We start from the raw sequence: 17,530 nt of genomic DNA, 5'->3' as shown, positions 1-17,530 counted from the left end.
AAAATGTTAGTCTAGCCATCCATCCATTTTCTATAACCAAAGTGACGAGATGCTGTATGTCAGTATTTCCCAGCCTTATTCGCTTGTGACCCCCCAAAATAAAGCAATGTCTACTTAAGACCCATTGTCAAAGGTTGCATATGTCTATGGATTATAACCTAATCAACCAAAAATTCATGATTTAGGTCATTTTTAGGAGGTGAAGACAGAAATATTCCAGTAATTCCACACTTTATAACAACAACAACGACAACAAAGAAAAGCTATCTGAGCAGGACAGCAGGGATATGCAGCTGATGAAATGAAACAAGGGGCAAAGGACAGATGATAGATAACATTTAGGGTCATAGTAAGGACTTGGATGTAAATGATCAAAGCATGAAAACAATGAAGGGGGGTAAAAGGGCAGGATGTCTGTAATCCACTCAAGACTGACATACTATCTCTAGTTCTATCCATGATGACTTGATGATTACTTCGTCTGATCTTGTAGAATAAATTACTGCTCTGTTGTATTCTCAGTCAGGCTAGGCTCAGTCATACTGTATAGTAAATAAAGATTGCCAGAGTTAAGACACAGCAGAGTGAAGAAGGCTTGAGGCTGAAACGTTTGTGCTGTCTACAGTCTCATTTTGCCAATACAAATACCAGAAGTATTTACCCCCCTTGGACCAGTTTTGTGAGCCATTTATGGCCATTTCTGCTACTCTTGGCACAAGGAACTACTGTAGTATACAGTCACAGTGATGCATCACTCGGGATGTTTTTAAGATGATCAAGATTTCCAATAAAATTGTATCTTAGACTCATATTACACATATTTTATTTCATTCTGCAAAAAAGTAATTTTGGTAGAGCTTATTTTAAATCCCCAGCCCATCTATTGTTTGTTTGCTTTTTAAATTTTTAGCATATTTTTTCTTTACGTGGCCATGTAATCAGTGTAACAGAACATTTGCTGTACAGTTTATGACAAATGTAGGCTTCATGTGGTCTGTCTAAAAGTCTGATCAGTCTCCTTTTGGCCCTCCATAGCAACTGAAAATCTTGACTGTTAAGTGTTTTACAAGAGTAACACCATATTTGGCTGTATTTGCAGTATTAAAATAGCAAAACTTAAATTGACTTTTAAAGCATCTGAAATGACATTTACACGTTGTCAAACTAGATAGATCGTTGTTGCCACGTGGTTATTATAAAACGGGATGAATATTAAAATTTCCCTCCCAAGTTTCCCGCCGGACCGCTTATCTGCGAGGACTTCCTGTCCCACCCACATTCTCGTGTCGCTTCCGGGTGGCAGCACAAGACTCCTCCAGCGAGCCGACGTTTTCTTTCCGCTGTAAACAAAAGTTACTCAACGGTTTAGACCCGACGACACATTCAGCAACAAGACATGCATATCAAAACAGGTAAGTTTGTCCAACTTTTCGACATATCTGACCGAAATTCCTCACTTTTAAGCGGTGTTACTTTGTTGTCTTGCCGACGGTGTTAGCAGGGGTGCTAGCGGTATCGATAGCAGCCTGCTCGCCGCTTTGAATGGAGGGTTACGAAACTTAGTTAGCTAGCAAGGCATTACTCAAAAATGGTGAAAAGTGAAGCCATTTCCTCGACGACAGTTGTTGTCGACACACTGTTGAACTTGATCCACCGTCCTGTAACGTAAGACATATAAAAACCGTCGAGTGACCTCACTGTACCATGACACTGCTAATTAAAGTCTGCTAACACCGGTGCGGGCTCTTTTTAGCCTCAAGCACCGTAGAAACATAACATGTATTCAGTGAGCTTCTGATGAAGCTGTTACTCTTTAAATCAGCGACTGGAGAGTTTTTTCAGTCAGTCAGTTTCTGGACATTTGTCACAATGTTCGAGGCGGGCTTATTGGGTTGGTGAATTGGTACCAGTTTCTTTGAGATGTGGCGCTGAGGAGCGGACACGCTGCTCCGGCCGGGTGTGCTCCGTACTGAGCGTTATGTGACTCAGGGTCTGTAACCATGCAGAGCTCCTGTGGGGAGTTTCGTCCTTTATTTTGCTGCCGCGGAAAATATATCCCGCTGACATACTTTGTCAGTTGATACTGAAAACAATTACAAGCAATGAAACGTTACAACAGTGGTGGAAAGTAACTAAGTACGATTACTGAAGTTCAGTTTTTAGGTACCTGTGTTTTACTTTAGTTTTTAATTTGATGCTACGTTATACCTCCACTCCACTACATTTAAGAGGGAAATATTGTACTTTCTACTCAACTACATTTGACAGCTTTAGTTACTCTTCAGTTGAAGATTTGACTCAATGGATAATATAACAAGCTTTTAAAATACAACACATTAAAGATGAAACCAGTGGTTTTCAACCTTTTTGGCTTTTGACGTTTTATCAAAGCAGTGTGTAGTCGGGGTCACATTTCAGATGTCTGAGTTGTTAATAGCTCCACCAAATAGTGATTTTTTTTTTCCCTCTAAACTTCTCACATGGCTTCCTTTCAATAAATGATCCAATATTTCACCAAAACTATACAGAGTGAACTTGTTTTTTCTTCTTTCCTCTCCCATTAATCATCTCACGACCCCTCAGATTTATTTGATGACCCTTTGGAGGCGCCCAACCCCTAATTTGGGAACCACTGGACTAAACTAGCTAACTGTATATAAAGTAGTGTAAACTAGCTCCACCTCCAGCAGCTACAACAGTAACATGCTGCTCTAACACTGATGCGTCACTATTAATAATCTAATGATGTCATATATAATAATATATTAATGAGAGGGACCAAACCACTACTTTTACTGCAATACTTTAACTACATCAAGCTCATAATGCTTACGTACTTGACTTTTACTTGTATATTTACATTGCTGTGTTGGTACTTGTACTTAGTAAGTAAGGGTTCTGAATACTTCTTCCACCACTGCATTATGGCTCGGTCTGTCGTAATGGTAAGATTCCCAACAAGCAGTGAGGAGTATGGTGACAGGTGCTGAGAGCTGCAATAGACTGTAGCCAGTTGAAGACTAGGAAGATGTCAAACAGGTGTTTCTTATAAAATGATTGCTTAGATTGGCATTTTCTGGTGCTGTTTATTTATTTATATGTATGTGTGTGTGTGTGTGTGTGTGTGTATGTATATATAATATATATACACAAACAAGTGACTTGTAGGGTTGCAACTAATGATGATTTTCATCATTGATAAATTCTATTTTTTTCCCCCTAACGGATCAATTTGTCCGTTACTAAGTTGTGTGGGAAAACCTGAGGTGGAGTCTTCTTGTTGCTTGTTCTGTCCAACCTAAACATATTTACAGTGATCTAAACAATGGAAAATAAGCAAATACCCACAATCTGAGAAGTTGGAACTAGAGCTGTGCAATATGACTATATATCATGTGACGATATAAAAAAAGTCTACCATTTCATATTATGCTCTATCATTTATTTCATTGTGACACAAATCACACTCTTTACTGCAATATTTTTCATCATTTGGCACAGACCAACTATTTATTCATTGAATGAAAATGTGCGGATATATGGGGATAGGTATCGTTGAAATGAAATTACCTATATCAGGATATGAGATTTCGGTCTTATCGCCCAGCTGTAGTTGGAACCAATGATTTCTCAGATGTGTTTGATGATAAATGGAATAACAACTTTATTAATGGACACATTGCAATTATCAAAACTTTCTTTCACTCTCACTCTCTGGACAATTTTAAAATTTAATTTCAGTACACTCTGTACAACGCTCAAGACATAAAAGATGCCACTTAATTCAGAATATGGTCCACTTGTTCTTTTCTACACAACTTGGCAAATAGGCAACAATACAGGGAACTGTTGTTCTGCCAAAACTCAACTAGCACAGTAAAGTCACATGACTTTATGTGTCATGCACCCCTGATGTTTCTTTATATAAAACAGCCAAGTGTAAAGATCCTTTGTGAACCAATGCCAAGGGAAGAGTCTTGTAGTGTGGAACTCCCACATGGACACATTTAGTGTGCTAGTTAAGACTCAACACCAGACAAGAAGGTTGTTTATTGAGAGCAGTACACAGACTTTTAGTTTCTTTAAGTTTCCTAAGGCTATGACCAAAGTTTCATGTTCTCCAGTTGACTGTTTCACATGCTAGACTAGTCATCAAAAACTGGAACTTGTTTTTGGTTGACGTGATGCTTGCATATCAGTGTTTATTTTAGCTCAGCATGTTTAGAAAAATTAACTGCAAATGACAATACCACATATTTGACCTACATGTCAACGCTTTGTTTCAGGTACATGGGAAGCCAACAACACTGTATGTGAGTCAGATACCTTGTGTGATCCAGCAGTCCTCGTTTCAGCCACCAACTCCGAGCCACACATTCGCAACCGACGCCTGTCACCTGGCTCAGGCAACTGTGGAGGAGGTGGGGGTGGAGGTTGTATCTCTGGAGGAAACCAGCAGCCCCGACAGCTTTCACCCGAGGGCGAACTGATCGGACCCAGCCACACACACCCCTTCAGCTTTCGCAGGGAGAAAGAACGCAAGGGCCAGCAACACAAAGGCCGCAGCCTCCGTAGGGAAAGCCAAAAGGGGGTCAGCCGAGTGAGCGACCGGCCCCAAAAGGTTAACCAAAAGGAGAGGTGGGTGGAGGACAGTCTGTCACTGCTCAAGCCCCCGCCTGCCTTCCCAGTGCAGGACAGCCCCGCCAAGCTGCAGCCTGCCGTCAGTTACGCCTCCAAGGTGAAGGCGGGCGCAGCAAGTGGAGCGCTGGAGGAGGACCGCCCCGCCATTGGTGTGCTGCTACAGAACCAGTGGGGTCTCAGTTTCATCAGCGAGGCGAGACCAGCCACAGAGGGCTCCGGCCTTCGCCCCGCTGCCAACGCCCTCGCATCTCAGCCCACAGACACACAACAGTCAGCAGACCCACAGCTCGAGACAGTTCTCACAGTCCAGCCCCCCGAAGAAACGCCTGTTCCAGTCGCTACCTCCGTCACCCCCACCACACGCCCTGAGGTAGACGAGAGCAACGGGAAGCTGCTGCTTAGTTGTCGCCATCTAATGGAGGCTCTAAACTATCACAGTAGAGGTGAGAGCTGCAAGAAGCACTGAAGACGCATTGTGTATATGTTTTTTTTTTTTTAATTCTGAAAACTGTCATTTCAGTGCATGTGTTCAAACTGACTTTTTTTTTTCTTTTTTTTCTCTCCATAGAATGGAACGCTATCTGTAACAAACAGAAAAAAGGTAAGTTGACTCCCCACGTTACCTCTGACACAGTGATGTTTTGAAATGTTGTGAAATTGGCTTCCACCAGTTTTAAAAACAAGTTGTGGCAGGGTTTTACTCTAACCATATGAAAAAACATTTTAATAATGTAAAATAAGACATAGTGTTTTTCCAGTTAACAGTACATGAAGCCAACCAGGAGGCTGATTTAGTAATTACCTGCTTATTGCTTTAATTGCTCAGAATGTGTGGTGGTTGACACAGACAACACTGAAGAACAGGCCAAGATTGTATACAATGAGGCACTTCAATTTGATCAGCTTATGATCATGTAGTGTGACGGGCAATTCTTATTAATGTATCTGACACAAATATTATATATTACAGCCATTAGAAATGTTTGTTTGACATCATTGTGTTATTTTTCTGTGTTTCAGATCCAAAAAGGGTTGTCTGGTACAAGGACACCCAGGAGCACCCAGCCTAGCAGTGTGAGAAACCCAAAGCATATATAAACACATACACAACACCTACATGCACATTAAAACACATAAAGATGGACAGTTTTTTGAGTCCCCTTCACACACTGCACTCAGGATGATGTCTTCACGCAAAGCCACACTGAGACACTTTGGACTAACTCCTTTGAGATCTTACAGCAATGGACTTTTTTAACGCCTTACAGAAAGCCTGCCTTAATTAATCAGACCTGTTTTCATCACCTCATTACGATTTTTAGCTTCTATGTGTAGAGCTGGTCTTTTTTAAAACAATCTGAGGAGCTGTAATTCAGTTTTTTTTCCCCTTTTTTTTGAAAGCTGCAGTTTTATCTTTTTTTTTTTTTTTTTTTTTTTTTTTGTCCTCTGTAAAGCGAGTGGTCAATCAAGCACTTTGTTAAAAAAAAAAATCTGTTGTGACCAATCCCTGTGTGCGAGAAACCCTCACCAGAGTGATTTATTTTTTTCCCCCTTCTCAATTATAAACAGAAGAATGTCTTGTAATCTGCTTGAGTTTAACTGTTAATGTTTGCAGAGGACCTCTGTATCCGTGTCTTCAGTTTACAGAAGGGTGTAGTCAAAGGCACAGTAGAGTTCACCCTTTACCCCTGTCGGATCTTAATGCTGTTTTCCTTTCTTTGTTTTTATTTGGTCCCCTAATCGGGTGAATGTTGCTCATGAATCCATAAGGGATCTCACCGTGTTCAGTATGTTTTGTTTTGTTTTTTTTTTTGAAAAGGAAAATTTATTGAATTTAAAAAAAAAAATTACACTGGAGGAGGAATGTAAGTGAACAGTATTGCTTAATAAAAATGAATAAACTTGACCTGTTCCCATATTAGTTCTTTTTATTTCAACATAAATTCAGAATTATTGCGTGACAAACCGGAGACAAAAAGTACAAAAAAAGAAATCACATTTGTCAGTGTTTCTCTCCTTGGCAAATACAAGTGCATGATAATTTAGGATTAGCAATTTGTAACTGAACATAAAACAGGATACAATGTAAATCTGTAACACCAAATCATACTGGGAGACTTTAATGTAGTACAGACATCTGAATTTAAAAATGACACTGAAAGTGTCCTAATCTTGCATAATCTGACCTCCTTATTCAACTTTGTTTCTGGTGTTAAACACCAGAGAACTCTTAATGCGCAGGAAGGGACAAAATGTGCTCTTAACAGGAATTTCTCCCCCACCTCGACAGACCACAAGAAAGGACTGTAGTTCATCTGTACATTTACCCCATAACAGACCTGCTGCAACAACATGTTTAGCACTGAGGTGATGCTTAGTCCATCAATCAGTCTCTCCATGTCACTTCCACTTCATCTGTTCTGTACCTACAACAGGAGAAAAGTTCATGGCTGACATGGACAGGGAATGAGAGCAAAGTTGTGATCCCAAAAATTCCCTTTAATTTTGGGAGTACTTAGATCCAGGATTCCCAACATTTTTTTCATAGCATTGGTGAAGACTTTTTGATAGTGTTTCAGTATCAAGTAAAACCTATTTACCAACAATTTTAAAAAGTACACCGATTTAATCTTGCACTCCTACACAATGGCCAGTTTTTAAAAAAGGATCAAATTGATGCAACAGAATCATCTTTTTAAATCCACGATGCAACTTGTCTGCCAACAGTTCAATAGAGTTTCAAAGTGGTAGGACCTTTTACAGGCACTTCTGGTTCCGGAAGTTAAAATCTCATTAATTTTTCCCCAAAGTCAATGATATGTTACTCATAGTTCAAATTCTTCCATGGCTTGGATCAACATGAAACTCTCGGTTAAATCATCAATACAAAAGATGAACTGTGTTTCAAAAATATCTGGTTCCTTTGTAAAAAGTTGAAGGTACAAGACTACCTAAACATTTCGGGGTACAAATTAACTACACCTAGCCAATCACTGGGCTTAAAATGTGGTTGTGGGTAGAAGCTAAAGACTACAGTGTTGAGAAATTTTACAATCTACAAAGTCAATTTTTAATTTCTGGGTCTCTTGAGTGAATTCAGCAACTACGTCTATTGTTTACAACTTCAATGGTGAAGTTTTTTTCCTCCATTGCAACAGCGGCCGAGGCTCATGGGTACTGTTTTTCTTAATTGTCCGCCAAAATGTGATTTCTCAGAAACTAAGTTGACAATTGAAACTGGTGGTCATAATATAAACCTATAGGATCGTTACATTATCCAGGAGAGTCCTGAGTTTCTATGCTTAGTAACATTGAGAAGATCATTTAAAAAAGATTTTGAAATGGGAATACAGAATGGGGCAAATACAATTTCAGAACCAGCAGCCCCTTTTACTTCTCAACTTAATTGGAGATCTGGTTGACATGCTTGTAGCGGCTAATGTAGCCTCAAGCAGAGATGAGGATCAGGCTACAGAGGTCTGGTGACGTCACTTCTGACTTTCTGACTCCAAATTTCACATACGCAGTAGTATTCCCCAACACCTGGAAACACACTGATGTGTAAAATCAGTGGAGTTCCCTTTTAAGGGTGATAGTAAAGTCTATAGTACTGGCATCTTTAGCTGGGGCGGCCCTGAAAGCACCTTGGATCCAATTTTGTGTATCAATATGTTGGATCATCAACATCACAAGCAACCATTTATAAGAATGGCCATCATTTGCCACAAAGGCACAGATGGAGATTCTCAATACAGACAGATGAGGAAAGTGTAAAGACAAAAACTGAAGTTTACCTTTGAGTAATCCATGAGTCTTCCAGCTCAGTCAAATGACCAGACCTAAACATCTCCCAGCCGGCTTGAGCAATCATTGCTCCGTTGTCTATGCAGAATCTATGGCACAAAGTGAACAGAGTGTTATCTGGACTGGACCAGGAACACAATGTTCCTGGCAGACTGAAATCCCAGTTTATTTTAGGAACTCAGCAGTGAAAGCATGTGATGGAAAGAAAAGACGACAGTTTGCTCTTTTCACATATTCATACAAGAGATTGATATGGACATTGTTGTATTCAAGCTTTTCATAGAAGACCTGTTGCCCTGAACGCTAACATTTTAGTACTATGTCAGTGCTTTTCCATGTTCAGTCCATTTACTACAAATCACTTACATTACTGCTAAGCATTTTGCAAGGCATGCCATTGTTTTTTAGATGAAAGTGTTTGAAAATTATCATGTAAAGAGCTGAAACCTGCCTGACAGGTAATTCAACACAGGCAACCTTTTTGGATGACTCTCTACTTAAAAACTACATTACTATCCAGCAATATCTTAACAGACATGTTTCAATAAATTATTTAACTTCAAAGTATTTTAGTGAAGTGAATGTAAATAATGAGCATTGAGTTAAAGAAAAACAAAAATCTAACACATGGCAAGCAATGAAATATGGTCAACACTATTTGTGGTTTGTACTAAATGGGATTATAAATACAATTACATTTAGCATGGTTATCTCTCAAACTAAGAGAATTATACTAAGTAACACCTGACTGTAGAAACGTATATTAACACCCAACCAACCCCCATATCAATACATTAAAGATACACATATACAAAAAGGGGAGCCATTGAAGTCTCCGCCCTGGGACTCCAACCCACTGCTCATCAAGCAACACTTGATGTTATTTTAATGTAAGTCTGAGTGAACAAACAGGTTTACCGTTCATCTGTGGCAAACAGTTTGGCTCCTCTCTCCTTACACATAACCCCCATCATCTCCTGCAGACGCAGATTACCTGCAGAGGAAATGCAAAGATCAGATTCTAGTAAGACAGGAACTCCTGAAATATGTTTTCAAGCTGAACCAATGTATTTGAAGCTATAAATATAAGGTTCTTTATAGTGAAGAGGCTGTCTGAGCTCAGGAGACCAAATTATCAGAGAAAAAAAAAGCCCTTGAATACCATTAGATTATCTTTTTTTCACATTTAGAGAACACTATAAAAACTGTTCCACTGGCACTGCATGGACATTTTCTTTTATTTTTTGGGTTGTTGCAGAATCTCTGCACAGTTTGGTGATTACCAGGAACGTAGATACTTTTGTTCTTGTGGGAAGTATTTTTCCCAAATGGTCTTGTACAGAACAAAAATGGGTAAGCTGTTCATTTAAAGACCCTGAAAATCTTCATCAGCTTCTTAATATGAGGTGATGTGGTCCTACATGAACACACAACTTTCTGTATTTGTGTTTTACTCTGTAGACGGGGCTCAGTTAGCAAAAGGTGAGTTCACACACATACTTCAATGCACCAATCAGGATTTTCCAATATTTTTATCAAAACCTGACAGTAGTTGTTGTTTATGTTAAAAAGGTCACCGCCAATCAAATCTGATCAAACCACACCCACACTGTCCTGATGAAGCTGATTAGCTGAATGTTTTCAGTGTTAAACCTTCATAAATAATAACTAATCATGTTTTTTTCATTTAACTTTGATTGTTGCTCACTATACATAGTATTTCATAAATATTTAATGTTATAGTGAAATATTCAAAATCTGAAACCAAGTTTTCAGACTTTAAAAGGAAAAACAACCTTTTACTTTTATTGTTGATTTTAGTGCATTCTACAACTTTCTGTTACACATATGAATATTTGATGTTATATGTTCCAGTGTTAATTCACCTTTTATTGTTACACTGTGTTCAACCTGCCTCATCTACTTATAATTCAGAGTATAAATGATTTCTAATGTTTCGCAGAATAAGGTTCCACAACATGCGATCAGTGAACTAGCTAAATGGCAGTTCTAGAAACTCCCTCTTTGGTACCTCTGAACATTTACTGTTGATATTTTAAGTTATTGAGACATTTTCGCTGTATCATTGTATCTACAGAATATATCACTGGCCACTGGACGATGTAGAACACACTAAAAAAGACAGAACATAATGCACAAAAGTACATCAACAATAAAAGTACATCAACAATAGGTGTTTTGAACTGGGTTAAAGTATTTTAGATTGGATTCTTCCTTTCAACATCCAAAGGGTTCTTGATGTACTTACAGCCAACTCCCCCAACAATGAGGACCTCTTGGGAGCCGCAGTGAGCCATGGCTCTCTCTGTGATCTCCACCAGCATAGAGAACACAGTCTCCTGCAGGAAGGGAGACATTAGAGCTGGGCAATGCGGTCAAAGATAAATATTTTTTTGACCAAATATCTCAACATCAAAGGAGGAACAAGATTTCCAGAAATGCCAATCTTAACATTTTTTGTTTTGCTGCAAGACACTGATATTTATTTTTAAGCGTTGATATCAGCTAATCCTAAGATGCAACTTGTGAATGAAGCTTTAATCTGGAGTGCTGGTGGAAACTGTTTATTTTCATGACTGGGCCCAATTAAAGCCTTTAACTGTGCAGTCTAGTAGCGTTATTCTGACCTGCAGTGAGAAACACAGGTCCTCTGCTGTACACTGACCAGAGCTCAGCATCTTATGAGCAGCTTCCTATGAAAGAAAAACAAAAAACACATGAAGCAGGCCTGCAGTAAAAAGCAGAAAAATGATGAAATGGTAGAAATCAAACTTTGGCCTTCAGTATAAGTTTCTGGATTTTCCTCATCAACATCTACATCACATGAGAATATAATAGAGAGAATCAAATCATTATTTAATCATTATTTATATATTACAGCTTTTTGCAACCACTCACCTCAATGTAGGATAAAATCCCAGAAAATGAGACATCCATTCCTTTTACTGTATATGGCAGCTCCACATACTCACGCCCCCTGGCAGCACGTACAAGAAGCAATGTTAAGCAGAATCAAATTACAAACTTTAAGCACACACCACCAGTCCAGTGAAGCTGCTTGATGGTCAGCAGTGACTGCAAGTGTGCATGTATTTATTAATGTGGCATAACTCACTTCTTGGCCATCTGCTCTATGTTGTAGCCTGGACTGGGGTCATTGGAAATCTGAGTGGAGAAACACAACATATTAACACACAATAAAAGGCAAATATTTGCTATAATAACTATAATAATGGGACAAACCTTAATAACCCTGGCGAACCTGTCCAAACAGTTGCCTACTGCGATGTCAATGGTCTCCCCAAATATTCTGTACCGCCGCTCAGAGTACGCGATAACCTTCACAAGAAATGGACAATGGTCTAATGACATTTGCACCAAATAAAACGTAACTCACTGTACGTTACAGATTCACCAACTCCAGAAGCTCTGTTCTAAATGACTAAAAGCAAAAATCAATCAACAAATCAAGTAGTTTTTCTGCAAGAATGAGGCTTATATACAGAAACTAACCTGTGTGTTCCCTCCACTAACATAAAGCACAGTGGGGTTGTTAGCTTTGGTGATAAGTCGACCCATCTCAATGTGTCCAATACAGTGGTTGACACCGAGGAGTGGCTTCCCCCAAAGCTGAGCGACTGTACGAGCCACAAGGGCCACTGTCACCAAGGGTGCACCCATTCCAGGACCTGCAAGAGGAGGAATTTGTCATGATGGAGTGTTAAAAGTTAAAATATATTTATCTCTTTGTTTGAGAAAGAATATGTCATTTAAAGCAGCACAAATTGTTAGCAGCTGGTAGTTTTTTTTTTTTTTGCTATGCTAACTGCTCTTTGAGGCTTAGCACAGTGGTGCTTTGAGTGACATGCAAACGCTAGCATGGCAACATGCTCATGTTTAGCAAGTATGTTTACCACATTCAAACAGGCACATTGTGGGTGGGCCTAACTGGCCTGGCCACTAGTACAACTGACCCATCCTAAATGACTCGAAAAACATATATTTTCTTAACTTTTATTTTTAATTATTAAAATTAACATTTAAATACACAATAAAGACAAAAAACGTAGCCCTTTCTAAAAGGGAAACACAACATTTATTACAATTATACAATCAACAATTATAGTAAAACATCAGTTTCCAGCTGTGTAGAATGAGTGTATCAGCGGTTTACAATGCAGATGCAGTCAGTGTCTAATTCATATTTGCAAATGCATTTCCTATTGAGACCTGAAGAACCTAGAAAACAATGTGGGCAAAACGGGATGTAGAGCTGGAAATTCCTGCCTGACTTGATTGTCTCTATATTGCCTTGGAAGCATAGCTTGTTGACACAAGCTTATGAATTGACAGCACAGTGCACTGCTCTCTCTTGTTAAAAGTCAATCTAGCTCACCCAGCAGTCGATCTCTCTCTCTTTTTGCAATCAACTTAAACAAATAATAATCCAGCCAGATCATCTAAACAAGATGGTATTTCCTTCAATAGCATTAAAATGTCAGTGTTCTAAATGAATGGATGTATTGGCCTACACAATCCACAGCAACAAAAACATGATAGATATGATACTATGTTTCATTTTTGCACAATTTGAGCAATATACCTGTGTGTGCCACTTGTAATAAATACAAAGTGTCGTGGGTAAATAATAAGCAATCTTGGCATTGAAAATGTTTTAGAAAACTAGTCGCCATTCACAGCATATCAGTCATTTCTGTTTTAGCGAGACTACCAGTTGGAAATTGTCAAAGGAAGGCAAACAATATTAACCTCTATAATTAAAAGGCCCAGCCAAAATTACTTTGGCCCATCCAAAATTGAAATCCTGGCGCCATGCCTGCATTCACTATCATGGTGTTAGCATTCTAGCATTTGCAAATTATTTTCAATAATCTGTACAGCTGAGGTTGATGGGAAAGTCATTCGTTTGGCCGTTATTTGGTTATAAACCAAAGCATTGGACAAATATAAATTCTGACCTGATGGAGATGCTAGATGAAAATTTAGGGGATCACTAAACTGATTACAATGCACCCTGAGGGGGACATGAATGTCGTATAAGCCAAAAATGTCTGCTGGTGGCACTAGAAGTAAGGTCAAGGGTTCACTGAAGTCAGTAAGATTCATCCTCTAGGAACCATTAATATCTGTACAAAATTTCATGGCAATTCATTCAATAGTTGTTGTGATATTTTTGTCTAGACCAAAGAGGTGGACCAACCAATCAGCAGAATGGCATTGCCATCCATTAAGCCATGCTGCTACCAAAATTATCATGTGCAGCAAAAGTAAAGTCCCAACCATGAAGTTTAAAATGCAATTCTCTACCCATGCAAATAACAAAAACTAAACTTCAGCCTCTTTCACACATAGTTCCCGGTAAATTACTGGGATAACATTTCAGGCTAGTGATTTTCACTATTCACACATGCAACTACAGTCAGGAACATTTCCATCTTGCCCCTTTTCACAAATGCCATGGCAGTGCTGGAATAGATGGGACAAGGGACCGTCCAGCAGATGGTGGTAATGCAACACTTATGGATGCCAACTGCCATAAAACTCCACAGAAGAAGAAGATACTCGAATATATGCAATGAAAGACATCTCTTATTATTTTCAGGATCATGGCGGGCAAGGAGCTGTTTTTGTCCAGTGCCAATGTTCTTATAATGTATTTAATATTCAACAAATTTGCAAGACAAATCACCCACGAAAGCATTGGCATACCGTAAAAAAGCCGTGGATTCAAACATGTCATCAGCGGAGTCTTGTGATTGGTTTGCTCACGCCATGTGACAGCATCTTTCATCAGATCAAACTTTCAATCTAGGCAATCCTAATCAAATGTGAATCAAGATTATGTTACTGCATTGCCTATTTCTCATATCAAATGTTTCCAGAAACATATTTTAGTGTACTGTTTATCCGTAATATGACAAAGTTTGTGATGCAGCCGCCATGTTGAAAACAAAGCCAAAACCAAGCACCAACCAACTTGCAGTACATCAGCCACAAGTCAAGTCTTGTGTTTGGTTCGCTAACTCCACGTGAAAGTGTCTTTCGTCAGACGGAACTTTTATGTGCTTGTCCCTGCACTATTACTGCTTTCATTCACAACACAGCCGTACCAGCATTTTCCCTGAAATGTTACGAGGTCTTGAGGTGGGAAATTGGCGGTACAGATTTTCCAAAATGTTCATCCTTGCTCCCATTCACACATGACCGCATGCAGAAAATGTTCCTGAACATTTCAGGGATTGACTGCATGTGTGAAAGGGGCTTTAGAGGAAAACAGGACAGCCTCTTTAACATAATGTCCTCGGTCCATCATTACAGACTAATGTCGTGAGGACAAGCATTGTTCAAACTCAGCCTACTTTTTAAAACATTCTGGTCAAGATTAAGATCAGAAGGTTCTTCATAGATATCAAACATACTGAGCTTAATTTGAAGAAAATTTACAGTAAAATGTGATGCACAACATATCTAATCTAACTCTTATTTTACTGCATGATGAACTCGCAGGAGCTTATGTTACCTTTGGTGTAAGCCACGCAGTCAATGTCTGCAGGCTTCAGCCCTGCTTGCTCCAGAGCCTCCTTCAAGACAGTCAGTATGACAGCACGATGGTGTCTGGCTGTGTCACTTGGCAGAAAGCCTGATGGGTAAAATAACATGGTGTCAACATTAGTTTTAGTTTATTAAACATTAACACATCACTTGTTTAGAGAAGCTAACATTAGTGTTTTATCAAAAGTCTGACTTGCCTTGACCAGGAGGGGTAATGTAGGTCCGCCTAGGGTTGGACAGCACTTCACCATCCCTGATTATTCCTATGCCGATCTTATTGGCACTGCCCTCAAACCCAATTACTACAGTCATGGCAACTAAAAAAACAATCAGGAAAAAGAAAAGCAATGTGAAGTTAGGAGTGATGACTTCTCTCAGTGTGAAAGACGAGAAGCTCATTTCAAAAACAAGACAGTATAATCTGTATAAGGTGTATTTTTCAATAAATTGTTTCAATCAAAATGAACCGTTGTGTATGGAAGCCCATTTCTGCCAAGAAAAAAAGAATACATGAAGAATTAAGTATGGTACAGATAAATAAATAGATACTCAATGTATAGAACTGCAACGATTAGTTGATTAATTACCAACTATTAAATAATCGGCAACTATTTTGATACTCAATTAATCATTTGGAGTCATTCTTTAAGAAAAAATGTCCAAATTCTCTGATTCCAGCTTCTCAAATGTGAATATTTCCTGGTTTCTATGACAGTAAACTGAATATCTTTGGATTGCGGACTGCTGGTCAGGGCAAAAGATGACATCTTGAGCTTTGGGAAGACGGTGATCAACATTTTCTGACATTTTCTGGATAATTGATAATGAAACAATCATTAGTTTCAGCCCTATCGTGATGTATCGAATTACTAAGTCAAAAGTATGAGAGAGTTGACATACTAACACTAAGTTAAAATCATGAGATGCCAAGTCAAATTTTTTCCATACTAAATCCAAACTGATACCAATTCAAAATGATGATGGGCTAAGTCAAAATTATGAGTCATCATATTTCATGATTTTGATTTAAATTAAATCTTAATTTTGACTTATTGACTCATAATCTTATTTAGTGTCCCATGATTTAAATTTACCATGAATATTTTAATGTTTTTTAATTATTTTAATTTTAATGTCTAAGCATCAATTTAAAGGTCCAGTGTGTAAGATTTAGTGACATCTAGCGATGAGGCTGCAGATTGCAACCAACTGAATACCCCCCTCCTCACCCCCTTCCAAGCGTGTAGGAGATCCTACAGTGGCCGAGAAAAGCATAAAAGACCCTCTCTAGAGCCAGTGTTTGGTTTGTCCGTTCTGGGCTACTGCAGAAACATGGCGGTGCAACATGACAGGCTCCGTGGAAGAGGACCTGCTCCCTATGTAGATATAGAGGGCTCATTTTAAGCCAACAAAAACCATTATTCTTGTTTTCATGGTATTATACACTAATTAAAACATACTTCTGAACATTTTATTCCATTTCTGCCAAGTCTGTTCTGCTAGATGCCACTAAATTCTACACACTGCACCTTTAAGCCTTTTTTCTTTTTTTTTTTAAAGTCTAGCGAAAATAAAGTTCCATTCCAGTAGAGGACGGTCACCTTAGAATGTGATTTTCCCTAAGGCGGCGCTTTTTGGTCAATTCTGTTTAGTATTAGTATCAGACCTTCAACAGAGCATACATGAAGGTCTGATAGACCGAAAGCTCAAAATAAAGTGAAATACTGCATAAATATATGTGTACAGAAATGTCTTTTATCAAGTTTGGACTCTTTGATGCTTCCAGCACCTTACAAAGATTTAGCCGGGTGGAGCAGTGGTCATCCTGCATGGTCAATTTAGTTTGAAACTTCAAATATATATATATATATATATATATATATATATATTTAAAATTTCAAACAGAAAATACTGCGTGCATGTTGTCCATATTAATCTAAACCTAAACATAGCCATCTGTAACGTGCAGCTGTTATGCTAGCAGTGAAAGCAGACAGATTTCCAGAAACAACCCATGGTTGTGACGCTGCAATAAACAATAAGATAAGACTACCTTGCTTGTTACTTTCCTTTCTTGGCTCACATTAATCCAAATTCATGCCAGATATGAGTTAAACGTAATTATTTTACTGTCTCAGCTAACTTCTCCAACCCAACTACTCCATATGCAGCTCTGAGGACCCAAACACTGGGACCTGTAGAGTTCGCCTTACAAAACAAAACAAACATAAAAAAAGTCGTGTCTAACGCTAACGCTAATCTAACGCTAACTGATATTTCACTTAATTAGACTTTCAGTCTTTTCAGTAAAACCTTTTTTAAGTGAGTAAAAACATGAGACGTTATGTTTATAACGTCATTTTAGTCAGGCAGTCACTTAGTGCAGCCAGCACGTGGCCAGAAATCTTTGCTGTGCTTTGTGTGTGTGTGTGTGTGTGTGTGTGTGTTTGTGTCCGACTTAGCCTACTTTCGGGGACACATTTTAGACTAA

The 17,530-nt window shown here is 38.7% G+C and overlaps 2 protein-coding genes across 2 annotated transcripts; one reads left to right on the top strand and one right to left on the bottom strand.

Annotated features, from left to right (window-relative positions):
* The first annotated feature begins 1,267 nt into the window (after positions 1-1,267).
* si:ch211-214j24.10 (uncharacterized protein LOC558894 homolog) lies at positions 1,268-6,547 on the top strand. The gene is made up of 4 exons (XM_044342698.1): positions 1,268-1,412; positions 4,287-5,084; positions 5,210-5,242; positions 5,662-6,547. The coding sequence occupies exons 1-4, from the start codon at positions 1,397-1,399 to the stop codon at positions 5,709-5,711; spliced, it is 897 nt and encodes a 298-aa protein (XP_044198633.1). The 5' UTR covers positions 1,268-1,396; the 3' UTR covers positions 5,712-6,547.
* On the bottom strand, positions 6,027-17,244 carry LOC122974769 (O-sialoglycoprotein endopeptidase). Its single transcript, XM_044342695.1, has 12 exons — positions 17,093-17,244; positions 15,237-15,356; positions 15,008-15,127; positions 11,980-12,155; positions 11,710-11,805; positions 11,582-11,631; positions 11,365-11,443; positions 11,094-11,159; positions 10,715-10,805; positions 9,364-9,439; positions 8,436-8,534; positions 6,027-7,067 (listed from the first exon to the last, which is right to left on the bottom strand). The coding sequence occupies exons 2-12, from the start codon at positions 15,349-15,351 to the stop codon at positions 7,028-7,030; spliced, it is 1,008 nt and encodes a 335-aa protein (XP_044198630.1). The 5' UTR covers positions 15,352-15,356; positions 17,093-17,244; the 3' UTR covers positions 6,027-7,027.
* Positions 17,245-17,530: the final 286 nt, after the last annotated feature.

This window comes from Thunnus albacares, chromosome 23 (assembly GCF_914725855.1).
Source record: "Thunnus albacares chromosome 23, fThuAlb1.1, whole genome shotgun sequence".
Taxonomy (NCBI): Eukaryota; Metazoa; Chordata; class Actinopteri; order Scombriformes; family Scombridae; genus Thunnus; species Thunnus albacares.
This window is presented reverse-complemented; position numbering and strand designations above follow the sequence as displayed.

Bases quoted from the DNA above. Each gene is read 5' to 3' on its own strand.
- si:ch211-214j24.10 (XM_044342698.1), top strand. The intron at 5,085-5,209 runs GTGAGAGCTGCA...TTCTCTCCATAG, and splicing joins TCTAAACTATCACAGTAGAG to AATGGAACGCTATCTGTAAC. The intron at 5,243-5,661 runs GTAAGTTGACTC...TCTGTGTTTCAG, and splicing joins CTGTAACAAACAGAAAAAAG to ATCCAAAAAGGGTTGTCTGG.
- LOC122974769 (XM_044342695.1), bottom strand. From the start codon at position 15,351: ATGACTGTAGTAATTGGGTTTGAGGGCAGTGCCAATAAGATCGGCATA. The intron at 11,806-11,979 runs GTTAGTTTCTGT...TTTCTTGTGAAG, and splicing joins TTAGTGGAGGGAACACACAG to GTTATCGCGTACTCTGAGCG. The intron at 8,535-9,363 runs GTAAACCTGTTT...TTTGTGCCATAG, and splicing joins CTGTTTGCCACAGATGAACG to ATTCTGCATAGACAACGGAG.